Source organism: Heliangelus exortis, chromosome 1 (assembly GCF_036169615.1).
Source record: "Heliangelus exortis chromosome 1, bHelExo1.hap1, whole genome shotgun sequence".
In the NCBI taxonomy this organism is placed as follows: Eukaryota; Metazoa; Chordata; class Aves; order Apodiformes; family Trochilidae; genus Heliangelus; species Heliangelus exortis.
In genome coordinates, this window is record NC_092422.1 from 90250125 (window position 1) to 90268427 (window position 18303).

At 39.1% G+C, this 18303-nt stretch overlaps 1 protein-coding gene across 1 annotated transcript; it reads right to left on the minus strand.

Annotated features, from left to right (window-relative positions):
* Positions 1-315: 315 nt before the first annotated feature.
* CHAF1B (chromatin assembly factor 1 subunit B) lies at positions 316-17555 on the minus strand. The gene is made up of 14 exons (XM_071753392.1): positions 17488-17555; positions 16490-16620; positions 13917-14049; positions 13085-13202; positions 12092-12195; positions 10229-10325; positions 8459-8543; positions 7449-7542; positions 6757-6826; positions 6575-6666; positions 4962-5124; positions 3393-3806; positions 1801-1892; positions 316-1260 (listed from the first exon to the last, which is right to left on the minus strand). Exons 2-14 carry the CDS (start codon positions 16613-16615, stop codon positions 1139-1141), a joined length of 1710 nt encoding a protein of 569 aa, XP_071609493.1. The 5' UTR covers positions 16616-16620; positions 17488-17555; the 3' UTR covers positions 316-1138.
* Positions 17556-18303: the final 748 nt, after the last annotated feature.

The window sequence follows — 18303 nt, forward strand, 5'->3', positions numbered from 1 at the left end:
TTCCTGTGTGTTGTGGAACTTCAAGTGAACATAAAAAGGCTAAATCATAAAAGAAAATTCTATTTAAATTCTATTCTGCTCCACATGCTATTATCAATTAGAATGCCTATTTCATTAAGAATTATCTTCTTGTGAACAACTAAATGAAGTTAAGGAAAATGAAGTGGACAAGTGGCCGAGCATTCTACTTCTGGAAGCTAAGTCTGCACATCACAGAAAATCCAGTGTAGTGATTTTCAAATATTTTGCTCTCATTGTTCTGTCTGTCTTAGTTGAATTATATGGCAAATATCAAATGTTAAAAAGGAACAAGTGTTTAGAAGTTAATATACACAAGATTTATATTTTATTGGCTAAAGGATTTAAGATTTTGAGAAATTAAAAGGGGGAAACTTCTAATGTATATGCTCAAATCCTGCTCCTTTCTCATGTCTGCATTTTTTAAAACCAGAGAAACTAAACATTTAAGAAATTTCTTCTACTGTTTAATGCTTATAACATGTCTTCAGTGGGCTTCTTCCCTTTGCTTTCTTGTCTAATGAAGTTGCACATCCTGATTTCTGTTTCAATCATATCATATCAGTCATATTGTGTGCTGCTGCATGTGAACATCATCTTCCATTCTCCATGTTCTTGAGAGGAATTAATTACTTTGCACACCACTAAACACAGAAGCCAAAATGCTTGAATGAAACTTGTTTCTTTTTTCCTTTTTTTTTCTCCTTAAAACACATCAAATCATTAAGTCCTGAGAAATTCTATTATTTTGCCAGACAGGTTATTGGAAGATGTAATAGTTTATAAGCCTCAATTCAGGGACTTCGATGGAGACTTTAGATTGCTCTATGGCTTTTTCATACCCATTTCTCTGATTTCCTTAAAATGAAGCATTTCTTGAAAAAAGCTGTATTCAATATGCAGAGATGTACTTGGAAGCCACTTCCAAACTGTTCTTCTGCAAAGCTACACTCCTGAAACCTTTTTCTTCTACAGCCAGCTTCTCTCTTCACAGCACTGCATCAGATATGCATGTGGTACCATCATCAAGAATTGAGGCTTTAAAATTTGCAAAAAGAAATGCACTCTCAGATACAGCTGCATTGCCTTCAGATTGTGAAGAGTCTACTAAGGCTGGCCTTTATTTGTTTGAATCACAGCTGGTTTGGCCTTCAGCAGATGTAGAAAGAGACATTTCCTCAGTTCTAGGACGTTTAGGCGCTGGGGGATTTTCACAACTGTCATCAGATAGTGATGGCCTCACTGAAACAGACAAGAAATCATTTCAGCTAAGTAAATACAAATAAAGAAAATAACTCAGTTTTTCTGAATCCACAAACAACTCAGCACTCACAAAAAAACCCCCAACCAAACAACAGCAAACGAACAAAAAACCCAAACCTGAAACAACCTGGTCTGAGAGTCCAGCATTTGGAAACAATGATATGCTGAAAGTATGAGGGTCTTTAAAACTCACCTGTAGGACATAGAGGGTGTTATATCCAAGTTAGTTCACTCTCCTTGGCTTCAGTGTCAGCTAATGTGCCTATTACTATAAAAACTGTAGTGACATTGTCACATATGCAGCTGCTGAAGAGCAACTGCAGTGAGAACACATATTGTCAAAGGCACCTTTCAAACACAGCATTAGAAGCAAAGAAGCTTTAGAATCTGCATCTAGGTTTAGCTTTGTGCTTGATTATGGTTGTGTTACGTGATTGCAGCTTTTAACAGAAGTCTACCATGTAAAGAAAGATTTTGCTGGCAAAAGATTGCTGCATATTAGTAGCCACAAAAGCTTACCTTGTTCCTGTTCTGAAGAAGGAGGTATAGGAACTGTATCTGTATATGCAGAGGCTGGCATATCTGGCTTCACTGCAATCAAGTTTATTCTCCTTTGAAAGAGCAGAAACAGATCACTTACTTTAAAGCCATCATTTGCACAAATACTTTAAAGATTTACTTAGATAGAATCAGTTAAATTAAAATGCAGTTTATGTATATTTTACTATGCATTTTTTTCTGCTTGTTATAGGCTGAAGTAGAGAAATATTTATAGTACTTTAAATACCACTAGTGATCTTTTCCACTAGAAAATCCTTCTGCACTTTATATGTCGCATAATGCTTGATAGTCACCTTCAAATAACAGTATCTTGATCAAGTATTTAAAATTAAGACTGGCTGCAAAAGAGAGGATTTTAACCTGTTCTCTGGCACCTGGTAAAGCTTCCCAGTTCCACTGGAAGAGCTTACTACTGCCTACCCCTGTTTATTTTAACATTTGAGATGCACAGAACTCTAGGGAATTCTTTTGCCCACTGAGGTCTACTAAAAATTCTGCAAAGCTATTTCCTTCTACTTAATCTCTTCTGGATGACACTTACAAATTAAGCACAAAAGCAACAGAAGATTGAACCATAAAAAAAAGCCTTAGATGTAGCAATATGAATGCTACTAAAAGATGGCACTCATGGCATAACCAGTTGATATGATTAAATACAGTTTCTCTCAAAAATAAAAAGATTCAGCTCCATCAGAAACTTCACCCTCCTCGCAGAAGTAATTTTCATCTACCTACACCCTAACAACTTGTTAATTCCAGTAGAGGTTAACATTTCTGTTTAGAAAGGCATCATCTCTGATATTTTTCTTTGCAGCTGTTGACAGAATCCACTATCTTGCTTTCTCTTTCACCTTCTCCCTAGCCACCTATTAATTAAAAGAGTTCTATGAGAAGTTCAATAATCTCATGTAATCATGAAATAGATTAGTTTTCTGAGAATGTCTAGATCTCTACTTGCATGGCTGTCTCCTTACTGTTGACTATTATGCACCAGCTCAGGATCTTTTATTTCAGGTTATTTAACAATCAATACGTGGATTACAGGCAGGTTCTAAAAACCTAGATTTTCACCTTAAGAACAAGCTTCAATCAATGAATGCACTAAGTCCCACACCCGTGACTGTGCACACTGAAGGCCTGTCTAGACTTGCACTCTTTACTTAAAATATTTCTTGTCAGAAGAATCTTCAGACAGTTGTCAGCAGAAGGCTTCAGGTACCATCTTTCTAAAGAAACTGGGACCTGAAGACAAACACCTGTTGCTGCCATACAGACAAGGTGCAAGGATCAGGTTAACTTTGCTACCACCTCACATTTCATGCAGAAATATAAAAGTTGTACATGCAGGAGACATTTGACATTTTGACCTTTAGTACTGCAGTCCTTTAAAGCTGCAGTACAACTGGAACAAAAAATTCCACATCAAGACAGCTACCACCAAGAAAGAGGGCTGGGAATTTATGTCTAAACCCCAACTCTTTAAATGTAGCACAAGCACAGTTTGTCTTGGCCTTCATATTTATGACTGGAAACAGCAATATAAATCTCACCTGGGTGTCTTGCTCCATGCTTGTAAAGTGTTGAGAGTAATCCTCCTGGGCTGGTTTACTTTAGTGCTCTGGATAGCTGGCTTGCTGACCTTCTCATCTGAGGAGGAGACTGGAATATTTTTTATGCCAACAGGTGTGGAAGGCAAGTCCTTACTAGCAGCTACGGGTGTCCTAAGTTGAAGGGTGGGTGTGCTGGGATCCGTGGCCTTCCTAGGAGGAGTCTCCTCAGTCAGCCTAGAGCCTGGGGAAATGACTTTGTGGCTCTTTTTCACTTTTTTTTCTGGTGCGCCAGGATTCCTGACATTTATTTGTGGCTTCTCTTTCAATGGTATTCCCAGTTCATCCTTCTCAAAGGTAACAAATGAACAGTATCCATCCGTAGAAGAAATGGCAAGAAAGGCTCCGTCGCTGGACCTGTTTGTGATATTTTATTTTTTTCCATTAAAATGAGAGGTCAGAACTTTTCTGTAAGCCTCACCCCTCATCTATAACACGTACCTATCTTTTCTTTCTCCCTTCCCCAAGTATATGCACACATTTAAATAACACTATAGTCAAATGAAAACCACCCAATGCAAACGAACAAAAGATCTTGAATTTTGGCCTTTGCATCTGATTTAATTTCTCTGGTGTTGCCCCTGATCCCTGTAATATGCTGCTGCCAGCATATGTGCATTTGAGCTGGCACAAAGTACGGTTCAATTGCAGGTACACAAATCTTCAGCAACAATTTCTGAAATTCTGCTGAACTCTCCTAAATTCAGACCAGCAGAGCAGTTCAAGTTCCTTGGCTTGTTAAGCTGAGGAAATGCTCAGAATCACTGTGGTGCTCCCCTGAATGGATCCTCCATGCTCACTTCACCAAGTAATGTCTACCACTGATTAAACCTACTTTATTCTCTATCCTCTTCCACCCCCCTCCTCCTGCCACACAATGGTTTTCAATGTTTGTGCATCAATTATAACTTCTGAAAAAGAGGCCTCCATGTGGTCCTAAGCTTAAGCATACTGGCTAGAAAGGCATGAGAGAGGAAGCCTTGTCAGCAGAGGGCTGTATTCTGAGTGAGACCGAGGTTCAATTTTCAGCTTCAGTTTTCACTCTCCAAATCAAGTCAGATAAATTACCTCATGATGAATCACTCAATAATTCAATCACTCAATAGCTATGCAGAAATAGCAGAATTTGGGCAGGATACAGGTATCTGAACAGAGAGATGACTTCCAAACCTCTGAATGTCTTAATTATTTCTAGTTACTGTTACTAATTAGCCTGAACAATGGAAAATTTTCATGAGCACCCAGGACATTATCTTTCATAAGAACCTCAATCTGCTTGTCCTCAGGGTGCTTGCATGCAACTTGTTCCACAGCCAATAAAAGAACCATAATTCATCAGTTAACAGCGTAAAAAAGAGGTGGCTTGCTGTTCATGACTGCCATGACAGTGACTCCACGTGTCCATCATAAACAAAACACAGAAGTAAAGCAAGACACAAGACATGCAGAATTTCAACATGTGAAAAGGACATCTCCATCACTACAAATTTTAACAATGTAACAATTACCTACCATGAAATGTCACTCAGGGTGTGATAATGTATGTTAGAAACATAACCAAAGGGGAAGTGCTGCTCAGTATCATAAAAAAGCACAGAATCTTCTGAAGCAACAGCAAACACCAGTCGATAGGGCAGGTTAAATAGAGCAGGAGCTGATTTCTGACTGATTTCATCTAGAATGCAAAGCAATTAACACATTCAGAATTCCCTTTTGTATTTATTGCAAGGTATTAATTACACTACCTTAGTCATGAATCTTGAGATTTCATTACTAATCAGTATCAAAGCAACAGCTGAGAAAACAGCACTTCATTAAAATGTAAAGTTTAATGTCAAGCACTACTATTTTAGTTGCCTGAAGTGTGCCCTCTATTTTCTTAGCTTAAAACAGAGAAATTAGCAAATTTTGTCCATCTGGATTGCTATTGTTTTGTTAAGTTTGTTACATTTTTGTTCAGCTGAAATGTTTCAGTGTATTTATATGCACCCTAATATAAAAGTGAAAACAAACACACCTTAGGATACAGTGTAAATCAAGGTCACAATACATTTATACCACATTATATTCTGCATGACTCAGTCAAAACAATGGATTTAGTTTTATTTGTGGTATCTTCCACTCAATTCTCTCAGACTTTCCACTCAAACATTAGTTCTTTGTAAACTCAGATTACTCCAGCTTCCATTGGAAGCTGAGTGCTAGTTAACTGCTTTCAGAAATTCCCAGTATACAGGGGTCTCATTCAATTCTACAATGATTATGGAAGCTATACAGTAAAACAGACAAGCCACTAACATAATGTAAGGTATTCACATCTGCAGATTTCTAGACTACCAAAGGCCTTCACTTTTTTGGGTGTATATTGCAGAAACTGAACACTCCATGCAGAGAAGCTTGAGACTAACAGCAGACACTCATCTCCTTCCTTTGCAACACACCATGACAATGGTTCTAAAGATTATGAGGAAAATACAAACACACTATAGGTAATCTCTAAATATGGTAAGAAATACTACAAGCTGACCCTCTAAAGAAAGGAACAAAGCTGTGCATTTCACTAGAGCAAGCTCAGTCTTGCTAAAATATAAAATCTCCTGGACTCACTGGGTTCACAATAAGACTAGATTTCAATCTCCAGGTAAATTCTCAAGCAATTCCATACAATCCTGTCCCTTCCTCAAACTCTTGTTCTGGCCCATAACACTGGCACAGCTTCAGGTTTGGCTTCCTTGAATAAACAGCTATGGTTGTTGCAAACTACACCAGCTCTCTGATGTAGGTAGTTTAGACTAACAGAAAATATTTCACTGTGTCACTCCTTTAGTGCTAAGCCAAGTTATTTACTTTTACTCACATGAAATAGTTAGAAGTTAAAGAAAAACATTGAACAGTGTTTCTGTAGCCTAAGAGGCCAAGTAGAACATTTATCCACTACATCAAAAGCTACTCACAAGGTACTCGAGGTGAAGTCAGGGTCTTAGAATCACAAAATGGCTTCTTAGCTGTCCTACAGCACTATCTTAACAGAATGTTAGAAAACTAGGGCAAAAAATACTAAACGGCCACGTTGGCCTTTTCATGTATTTGCTGTAAAATCATACTCCCTGAAGAATTTACAGTACCTTTTTTAAATGCTTGTCTCAACTCAAAGTAGACTGGGCAGCATCGAACAGCAAGAGTTGCCTTTCCAGGACATGGCAGGTGACCCATGGGCCTTTTATAAAGAATCAGTACTTCAGAAAACAGCATTTTTATTATTATTATTTTTCTTAATAAAAAGATATTTTGATCTTATTAAGTCTACCTTTTAAGATTGTTTCTGGAGAAAACATATGTGGTGTTTGTTACATTTTCTCCTGATTCAACACAGCCAGCTGCAAAAATAAAGTTTAAAATGTTACTCATCAACTCAAAAAGGTACTGAGTCCATACTTTATGTCCATAAACATTCTACTTCTCAGGAATTAGGCTTGTCAGTTGGGCAAAAGCTGTGCAACCTGAACACAACTTAAAAAGGCATCCCAAATATTTTTTTAGTGCTGGTTTTGTTTCCCTTATATACTTCCTCCTCAAAGCTTCTTTTTTATGTTGCCAGACATCTATAAGAGCAGTGCTTATACAGGCAAATTGATCCCCTCTTTGCCATGTTATTTTTACTATTACTGGAGAATATTTTTAAGAAAGGATACAAACAAATAGAGATCTGTCAAATGAAGCCACTCATTATTCTTAATTTCTACTTTAACAGAGCTGTGTTGTTGCGATTTACATGTTTCAGTTCAGAAAAATGTCATACATATAATTTTTGTCACAGGAGAAAGTTGATATTCTGGACTGCTAACAGAAGAGCATTGTTGAGCATTTTCTTCAACAGGGGGAATGAGGAACAGCATAATTACGATAAGCATCCCCTAGTAGTTTGGAAGCAATCTTGAGGCATGTTCAAATTAGAGCATAATAGATACCATGAAAGTTACAGTACATGTTCTCACCTACCTGGAGTGAGTAAATAGGAGCCATCAGGAGTAAAACTGAGTCTACGGAAAAATGACTTCATGCCATCATCATGAAACATCCGATAGCTCCTAGCCTGTAACATTGATAATATGACTCTATGAAGAACCATGAATACATCAACTGGAATTCAAGTGAGAAAAACCATCCATTTGTACAATGTAACGGGATGAAACATTTAAAAGAAAAGATAAAATATTTTTAAAACCATGGCCCCTGCAAACTTACTTTCTGCTGTGCTATAAATTATTCACAGCTAACAAATATAGGCCTTGATCCTACTAATTGAAACACTCCAAGAGCAGGCACATTAGACCAGTAATACAAAAATAGTACAAACCTGGAGAAAAGCATTATTTAAAAGTTAGCATAAAAGCCTGTTCCTTAGGCATTTAATTTGAACATTAATACTAGAGGTTTAAAGAGAACTTCTGTAATGGCAAACTATTCTTTCTCAGGTCTGTTTTTTACCCTCTATAAAACTGTTACAAATGTTGTCACAAAAAAGGAAAGTAATACAAGGAATTAAAAAGGTTATTGCCAGCTTAGAGATGTTATTTTACTGTCATTTAGAACCGTTTCAGGGAAGAAAGCTCTTTGTTTTCACTTTTAGGCTCACTAAAATATTGCTATGTATTATTCATTAATAACTTGCAAATACTGACAGACACGTTAGAAGTTTCTTCTATTAAGAATTCACTATGCATGTTACTTTTTCCACATTATGTTTAACATTTACAATCAAAGATACTGTGTTACTACTTTAAACGAGATGAACTTGCAAGTGTTCTTTCTGAGTGATTTCTGTAATGTTTGAGAAAACCTGAAGTAGTCTCTATTAAAAAAATGCAATGGTGAGATAGAGAAAAAAAGATATCTGACATACAGATTACATGATTGGAAAATGCCCCTTTGGTTTCATAGAATAGAACACCTCATACAAAATGGCACCCAGTGCATTCTCCAGTACCATTAGTAGCAGAACACTGTACCTCTCCTTCAGCTCCTGATCCAGATGGCATCCTGGTAACATTAAATGCTACACGTCTGGTTTGTGTGTTGTACACCCGCAGGACCCTATATAGTGGAGAGCAGAGTTAACTACAAATAATTTCCTTTCACCCCAAGTTTCACATGGCACTACAGTGCCTTACTTCTCAGTCAGGACTGCTAAATATAAATGGCAATCACACAATAATTACATTTCTGATTATGAGACACCACCAGGTGGATATATTCTTGACACCTAAAAAAACTGTAAATCACTGACAATTATTTGACTCAAGGTTTGTTAAGTACCAGTATATACATTCATGGAGGAATGAGAGAATTAGTGGACAGTGAACAGCCACACCATTCCTACCCATGCTCTAGTAGCCAGCATGTTCCTGTGGAGTGGGAACTCAGCACAAAGACAACTAGCTACATCTCTATGCTTCAGTTTCCTCCAGAATAAATGAAAGCTGAAGGATATATATTCTCTATATAGAATGCTGGACCTCCCTTGACTTTATGTTGTTAAAACAGCAGGTAGCCTAAACAAAACCAATTAGTCAATCCACCACTCACTCCCTCTTTTCTGCCAGCTCTGACCTTTGCTAAGTTATGATGGTTTGCTAGGCTGGCAGAAAACCAATACAACACAAAAAAACAAGACAACTTCTTAGTGATTTAATGCTCTGAAACAGCTTCACAGAGTCCTGAACAGACCTAGAAAGCGCTAATAGAAGATGAGGCTGTGGCAGACAGCCTGAGACAGTTGTGGAACTACTGTATCTGGATGTCATACAGTAAAGCTCATCTGCCAAAGGGGGGAACAAGTCTCCCGACCCAAGGCTGTTGAGTGCCAGGTCCTGGCAACTGTCCCGGCTCCTGTTATGAGCCCGTGCTATTCACTGCCCTTGCAGAAAAGTGTCTGAAACCTGAGAGAGGATTTCTTCTCTTGAGATTAGTTCATGCCCTTGCTTGAGACTTCACTCCAAGAAAAACTTGTGCATCATTCTATTACTTGTGTTTCGCTGCTGTTCATTTAACAAAGGCACACAAATCTCACATAAGTGATTATCAGAGGCAGAGGCTCATAGTCACCCAGTCGCCATTAACCTATCATTTTTCTGAGCCTATTGCAAATCTTAAATCAAAACTACTTTTCCCACTATTAGTGCAGTTTTCTTTGCAGCAGTTGCCAGATGACAGACATTTATTAGCCAGCTGCAAACCCTTCAGAGCAGCACTCATGCGCCAAACAGTTTAAGCTCAATTCAAAGTTCTGACAAGGGACAAGTTTACGAACTGTGTTTAGCTTTCCCAATGACATCACTTACAAAACTGCTGGTGATCGAGGGGGTAAGAGGGCAAAAGAAAGATATCAGCAGAAAAACATTTCTTAACCTGTTTGTCTCTTTCTGCAGAACCACAAGAATGAACTTATTAACTCATTAACAACCAGAGAATGCAGAACTCTCTTAGGATGCATCAGGTATCTCTCATAACCATGAAAAATTATTTCCTGCATTAGAATTTCTACACAAGTTTATGTAAACTTATTTCATGCTTGGAGAAGCAGCTGAGACTTCAGGAATCAATTTACCTGCAAGCAAAAGATTAACTGAAGTGTCACTTTTATTTCACATTAACCTTCTTATAGATCAAGCTGAATAAAATTAAGTTACATCTATACCCATACACTTGCTTTTAATTCACACTCAGGTAAGCAGGTAAGAAAGAACACTAGTGAAAAAAACTTAAGACCAACAGCTCACCTATCACAACTCAGAGTTGCAATGTACTGGCCTAGAGGATCCCAGGTTATTCCTTGGACGTAACTCTTATGCTCATTTAATATTGAAACCTTCTGTCCTGAAATTACAAAGTTTCCAGATGTGAAATTCAAACGTGTTTTAAAATATTCTTTAAACACACAAACTGTTAACTTGATGGCATCTGATAAGAATATTGGAAATGCTTTATTTCTAACACCTTCACAAGAACAGTAAATCATGACATGACAATTCAAGGCTTGTTCCCTACAAACTAACTCAGATAAGCAGCTTGGCTTAGGTAATAAACATGGAAGATAAGTATAATCCAAACCAGAAGTACACCAAAAGCTTTGCCATTTGAAAAAAATCTTCAGGCAAGTTTAGCTGTTCAACAGCTAGCAGAATTTGGCTGAATGCTGAGCCAGAAATTCCAGAGCTAAAAGGTAGCGTTCAGCAGGGTCTAGATGGCAAGGCTCTCCCTATGTAGGGTTGTATAAACTCACCTACTCTGCTGAACAGGTAGTGGCAAGAAGCCATACTACACACATGCTGACTGACACTTACGCACGGGCAGCCTTCAGAAACAATTTCACAGCAGTGCTAACTCATGTTCTTCCACAGCTCTTCCATTGAGATCTGCCTCAATGATATCAGCTCCCTGACCCCACTGATGTTAAACAGCTGAATGCCTCAGATCCAGACCATTGTGATGAGGTAAAGTTACAGATAATCTCATTAAATTCTTGATTTTGAACACTAGGGACAGACGTTTTTCTTCCAGTAGCATAGTGTTGCTTGTTGCAAAGAAATATTGTATCATAAAGCCTATGTTTTCCACTAATGGCTTCTTGTTTCCAACTCACAAGCTGTCTCTCTGTTTAGACACAAAATGCCTTCCAAGGCATTAATTGCATGCTAAAACAGTGAGAATGGAAGACATTACACATAAGTAACATATCATCTTGAGAGAACATCCAGCTTTTTTCAGTAATAACTAACAGATTTGTCCCTTTAAAGTTACGAGCAGTCTGAGACTTAAGAGACTTTCAGTCACAATGCTCCTATACATATTTATGTATTTATGCTCTGAGACCACACAGTCTTAATTAAATATTCATGTATTTATGATAAAGACTTTTGGAAAAGTGTATGTGTGATAGTTCAAATGGAAAAGACATTAAGCAGCCAAACGAAGAATATAAAAACATCAGCAGCAGAACATGTATATTTTCATGAGTGTGCACACTGAAAAGTTAACACAGATTCTATTTTATTTTTCTTAACTAGACACTAAATATTAGAAATGTGAGATAAAAGGTTAGATAAAGTTAAATATTTCCACATTAAATTAAAAATGAAAGTAACAATTACCCTGCTAAGAAAAAAACATTAGACTCTGTAAAGCAACGTAACCTGGCTGTTACTATTAAATCTTCTATAGATAGGATTTGGAAAAGACAAGCAACACACTGCAGTGGGATACGCATAAGCCTGCATCCTATAATCACTTTACATTTTTTACCTAGACAGCTATTTACCTCATACTAGTCAAGTTTTGCCTGTTTGTTGAGGTGTGGGGTGGACTAATTAATATACATACTGTTGGTTTAGGAGTTTTGGGGGAAAAAAACATTGGGTGAGACTTACTTCCTGAATACTCCAAGGTGAAGAGATCACTTACCTGCAAATTTTGCTGGCATGTGGATATCTTTATATGCTGGACTATTTGCCTCGCAATCCCAGCAGTCTAACAATTAAGTGGGCTGTTCTCACACAAGAAAAAGATGCTTTCAACTCTTTTGGTAACTATTATAAGACACTTCCATCAGGTCCAGAGCCGTAAGTGATAAACATAGTATTTACCTTTAGTGACATCCCACATTATAGCTGTGTTATCTACTGAAGCAGATGCCATGTAATTTCCATCTGAAGTCCAGCAAATATCATACACATCTTCCAAGTGGCCTCTAGAAGCCAGAAGAGAAGAAACCAATTAATTTTAAAATTAACAGCTACCTGTAAAAAATACTTTTGTAAGTTTTTAGATTAAAAAAAAATAAGATGCAAATAAGGTAAAATGAAATGAACAGGTGAACTTTCAGCTTAAAAAAAGAACTTCTATATTCAGAAGGCAGTGGAACATTTTAAAATAGTACATCCTACTTCTACTCAAAATAAGACTCCCTTTTCAAAGGTTTTTTCATACATAATGAAAACATTGCATTTGAAGTAATTTAGGAATTTGTTCCTGAAATTTTGCAAATCAAAGTTTCTAGAATTTGTACAAACAGAAAATAAAACACTACACTAAAGCCATTAGGAAGTGCCACTATTCAAGAAAGCTTGCCTGCATATTTAAGGGTTTTATAAAAGAAAAAAAAAAAGCATACTCAGAAGAACCACATGAAACATAAAATTAAGGCTGATTTAGATATAGTCTAATTTAGTCAAAGCTCACAGCTATAACCTGGCAAAAATGCATGAATCATTTAATATACAGATGCTTTCTGCTTTAATAATGATGAAAAATTTCACTAATAAATAAATAAATCACATTTACTTTATGTATCTCTGTGCTAAGCTTTAAGTGACTAAAAATGTCAGGAACCAATTTCAGAGAATGTCAGTTGTGTCACATAAATGCTGTATCTTCTGCCTTAACAGATCTAGGTTAGCACTGTATCAAAAAAAAAAAAAAAGCTTAAAAGACAATAGAAGGATGAATATTAGAACAAGCACATTTAAGACAGCATTCAAGTTCAACATATGCTGAACAGAATACTGTACCAGATGATAAAAGCCACTGGAAAATCAAAAATACTGAACAGAAAACAAACTCATAAAATAGTAAAATACCTTAAAGTTTTAACAACTGTCCAGTTCTCCTTGTTGAGCTGAGCTTCATCTTCATCCTGAAAAACTAATGGTTCTGATTCTTTGCTATCATTCAGCTTCCACAATAAAATAACAGCATCTGTAGAAGAAATAACAGGAAGCTTTCTTTCCCACAAGCTGTTTTGTTAATGCATTACATTTAGTTCTACATTACAATTATCTCACAGAAGACACATGAAAAGTACTTATTTTGTGGTAGAGAAGAGCAGGTGCTGGACTGCTTTAGCTTTCAGTGTGAGCTACTGATTTTAATCAATGTATTTAAAAATTATTTATTTATCTAACAAAAACAATATTAAGAGTTCCAGGTGTCAGATGAGGGTGGAGCGCTCAGTTTCTCTTTTGATTAGAGCTGGCTATGGTTCTGTATTTTCAACTTTTCGAAAATCTTCCACCTAGGACAGGCAACACTCAGCTCTGTTTCAGAGAGCACACACCTGTCTAATGCTGTCTTTAATGTGACTGAAGAGTCAATGTGGCCCTGGACAGAGAAGCTTAAATTTACAAATTCTACCACAACTTCCCACTACGACAATAGGTAATCCATCCAATCTCTCAACCTGAGAAATGGAACTAGTAATTACTTCATATATGGAAATCAGAGACTCTCAGACACACAGCAAGTGACAAGTTCCTTAGAAACTGCATAACATGCACTAACTAATAATAAGAGGGCCTGTACAAGTCTACATCTGCAAGTGTTTGAGGAGTATCAACAAAGTTCCTGTATTTTGTTTGGTTTTTTTTTTCCCCCCCACTTCATTTACCAGGTGTGTTAAGCATTATTACTCACCATCTCCTCCAGATGCTAAGACCTCCCCACTTGGAGAGAAGCGCACGACATTTACTGCTTTGGTATGACGGGCAAGGTTGGACAAGAATTCCACAATTGCTTTTCCATCTGGTCCTTTTTCCACTTTCCATATCTACATACAAAAGTGTTACAGACATTTTTCAGGAACAAGGTGTAATCTAAATGCACCGTTTCAGTAATCCATAATTTATTCCTTGGGCAGACATTTTGAGCTTATTATCTGAAACTTTCAGAGCTAAAGCTGCAGTGGCACCACAAGCTTTCACTCTGAGCTACAGCTGTGCCCTGGATTTATGCGGTAAGGCTTTGGTACCTGGTGGAGATGGAAGTCTTCATGGGTGGCTTTTGTGAAAAGATAAGAAGAGCTGCCCCCCTGCTGGACAGACCCAGTTCCAGCTGTCTACAAGACTGTCCTACCAACAGCACAAGTGTGGTAACAAATTGAAGAAAACAACACTGCACAGCAGTTGTGAGAGAAAAATATGAAACGTGTGTGAAACAGTCCTGCAGACACCAGGGTCAGTGAAAGAGGGGAGGAGGTGCTGCAGGTGCTGCAGCAAGGATTCCCCTGCACCCCCTAGAGAAGATCACAGTGACACAGGTTGCCCCATGGTGGGCCACAAGCTGTAATCATACTGCAGGGTTTTTGTCTGATGAAATAAATTATGAAGCATTTTCCAATAAATTAAAAGAGAAACCCAACCAAACACATGACATCATCCTGTCTTCATTTACTGACAACCTCTGGCTTCAAGTGAATTTGACAAATACAATTATTCAATGGCACAGAATGACAATTTCTTGTCAACCACAAATTGTTAACAATCTGAAAACAAACCTGATTACTACAGGAGGAAAAACCAACCAAAAAAACAACAGGTTAGCTCGCTTTAGACGTCCGAGCAAACTGCAGTTTTGCAGCAAACCCTAAAGGTCAACGGATTTACCATTTTCAAACAGATCATTTGAGCAAGAATGATAACAATCCCAGTTTCACAGTGATCAAAGCCATTAAGACTGCTGCATGATATGGGCACTTTTCCAGCAACGCTGGCTTAAGAAATTCCTGATCCCCCTTGTGCTTAGTTTTGCAGGGGACAGTGATGCCACTCCTACTGCTCTACCTGTGAGTCCACTCGGTGATGAGACTGACACTATTATGTCCCAATACAGTGGGACTAAGGTCACAGGTATCCCATTAGGTGTTTCAAATAATCTGTTCATGGATGCAATTCATCTCAGAAGAAAAATCAAACTAAAAAACCATAACAACTAGGCCTTGACAAGAATTTATCAAGAACCCTGAATAAAGCTGCTTGTAATTTTGCCAGCTTTCCCTCCTTATGCAGTAGTCCTTGGAAAGATGTAGCAGAAGTATCTCTTATGTTAAAGAACACTAAAATTTTCAGGCGCTAAAACATGTATATTTATAAATATGACTTAAATATATATCCAGTAGCCTATATATACAACCAAGTCCCTGAACTGCACACACTGTCAGGTAAGAAGTAACTTTTGCCAATGACAAAGGGGAAAGTTTCGACCGCAGTTACTGTGAGTAAAATCCTAATTTTTACTGGCATTTATCATCTCCAAAAGAAAGAGGGAGTCCAATCAAATATCACAGCAATCACTATTTCTAATAGCTTGCTAATAAATACATTAACAAATGTAACACAGGAAATGCAAATATGTCAGTTTTTTAGAAATACTCTAAGGGCAACCCGAAAAACTCTGGCCACTGTGTCCACCTTCCATACAGAAAAGCTGTTAAAGGAAAAATACATTTAAAAATTGAGACAGTGTACTTCTCTGCAGAAAAAGCTGTGCCTCACTTGTCCACCAGCTTTATTTAAGGAGTTGACTAACATGCAAAGAATGTGGTCCACCAGTGCACATAGCTTCCCAAAAAGGGCTCGGACTTTTGGAGAAACCAAGAGATCACTGACCGATAGGGACAGTCCTCACATGCATTAAGAATCATGAAGACAGTAAACAAGTAACTGATTTTACCAAGGTAAATCTTATGGACACATCTTTTGGGGCTTGTGAGATTTAACGCTTTCCTAAGTGATACTCAAAAGGATGAACAACTGATTAACAAAGTTTGCTAAAATCAACACAAAATTACTTTGGTGAGTTGTATGTGAAGCCAAATAAAAAGGGCTGTAAAAAGACCTCACGCTACTGAGTGACTACTTATAGACTGACAGATAAAATTCAATTTTGATGAACATAAAGAAATTAAAACAAATTGTTTTTCACTAGCCCACAAGACTGTACACTAAATTACCACTTACTACTCAGAAGTGTCACCCAGCTGTCACTGCAAGTAGTTTTCTACAAATAACAGAACACTGAGCAGCAGAACTCGAGGACAGTGCGCAAAAGGAACTGTCATTCTGTATTACAGCTGTCCAGTCTCACACTCTTTCCCTGAAACCATTCACCACCAGCACCATCTACTAGCCAATTATCTCATGCATTGGATAACAAAGTATTTCATGCTCTGTGCATGCTACAAACCCAAACCAAACAGGTTAGGAACTTACACGAACGGCTGTATCCACACCTGCTGAGGCCAGTCGATTGATCTTCCCATCCGCTCCATGTTGGAAGTCTAAGCTGTACACAGGCTCCTTATTATGCCACGCTATTTCACAAGTGATAACTTTCATATTTGCTAAATAAAACAGAACAAATACTGGATAAACACTTGTTCTTATGTCAAACAAAGTTAGAACCGATTTCGCAAGCAGTGCAGACAGACCATGTAATAATTTCACTGCAGAAACAGAAGGGGGGTTTAAGGAAGTCCATTTTTAAGTACTATTATTTCTTATAATTAAAGTTACTGCCTGGCCACTGCATGAGAAGGGTAATAAAGCCATGTCTCGCAGAGGAATTAAACATAACCGAAGCGCAGGGCAAGGTTACAATAAATAGTAAATCCCGAGGGCACACACACAGTTCTCTGTCAGCTCCCCGAGCGAGCGTGCTTGTATCCTCCCGGCTGCCCCAGCCCTGCCCTAGCCCGGCTCCTGACTAGGATGAGCCCTCACCGGGTGGCACTACGCGCATCCATCCAGGCCCCCGGGTAAAAGCTACTGCACTATCAGCGAAGCACTGAGAAGCCAAAACAAAGGAAAGACACGAAGGCCCCAGAGTGGTCAGGAGGCAGTCAGCAGTGCCACAGCCGCCCCTCAGCAGGGTAGCCGCTTTCCGGGCGGTACCCCGAGCAGGGGCAGCTCCTCATAGCCCGGAAGGCCACTAAAGCCGCCGCCGGAGACCGGCGATCCCCGGGCGCTTTGAAGCGTGATGAACCACACGAAACGCAACGCGCTGCCTGGTAACATCACTCCGAGCACCCGAGATTAACTCCCCGCCAACTTCATCCCCTGGCTTCCCGCCCCCACCGCTGCGGGGCTCCTCTTCTCCGAGGGGCAGAAGGGAGGCAGCGTGTGAAGGGGGGAGCTGGGATGTGCCGCCATCCCCAACCGCCACTAACGGACGGGGGGCACAGGGCAGGCGCACCCCCCACAGCCCCTACCTGTAGCGATCTCCCGGCGCTCCCGCGACTTTCCCGCCCCGGCCCGCTTCGCGCATGCGCGCTGCCCTCTCTTCCCCTTTAACACCACCTCTCTCCCCCGCCATATCTCGCTGTAGTGCCGCCCACAGGAGCGGAGGGAGGGGCAGCGGAAAGGAGGTGGCCGGGAAGGATCCGACGGGGAGCCCTTAGGATCCTGGATTCTCTCTCTCTTCCCCGCCCCAAGCCCTCCTGTCCCGGCGGGAGGTTTGGTGTTTTCCCACTCTGGGAATGCAAAAAGGAGTGTGAGGGCTCGCTGGGGGGAAATCCACGAATTCTGCGGTGTTGGCCTTTGCCCGCGCTTTCTTCTGCTTGGAATGTGTTTGCCCTGCTTGCTTCCTATTTAAAAAAAAAAAAAAAAACAACAAACCTCGAAACAGCAAAAGAAACCTAAAAAACCCCCAAAATAAAGCTCTACCACTCTTCCCTTTCTTCCACTCCCCTCCCTCCCTCCCCCCCAGTAAATATGGCATTGCTTTATTTGAATTTTTTTTACACTTAGACTGGTCAAAAAGCAACTGATCCCCCCAATTCCCCTATCAAACGCAAACCCTTCTGTTTAAAATCAGGATAAAAAAAATTACATCCTTAGAAACTGTCATCTGCTTTTGCTTCTTCCCCCTGCCCCCTATGGCTTCCCTGCTCCTCTTTGCCTTCCCAGGCAAACAGTCAAAACAACCACTGGCCACAGGGTTACAGCCAAAACTTGTCCTCTGAAGACTTCACCAGTTATTGCACCACCTGTTGTAACAGGTGAGAAAGCAGAACACAAAAATAAAA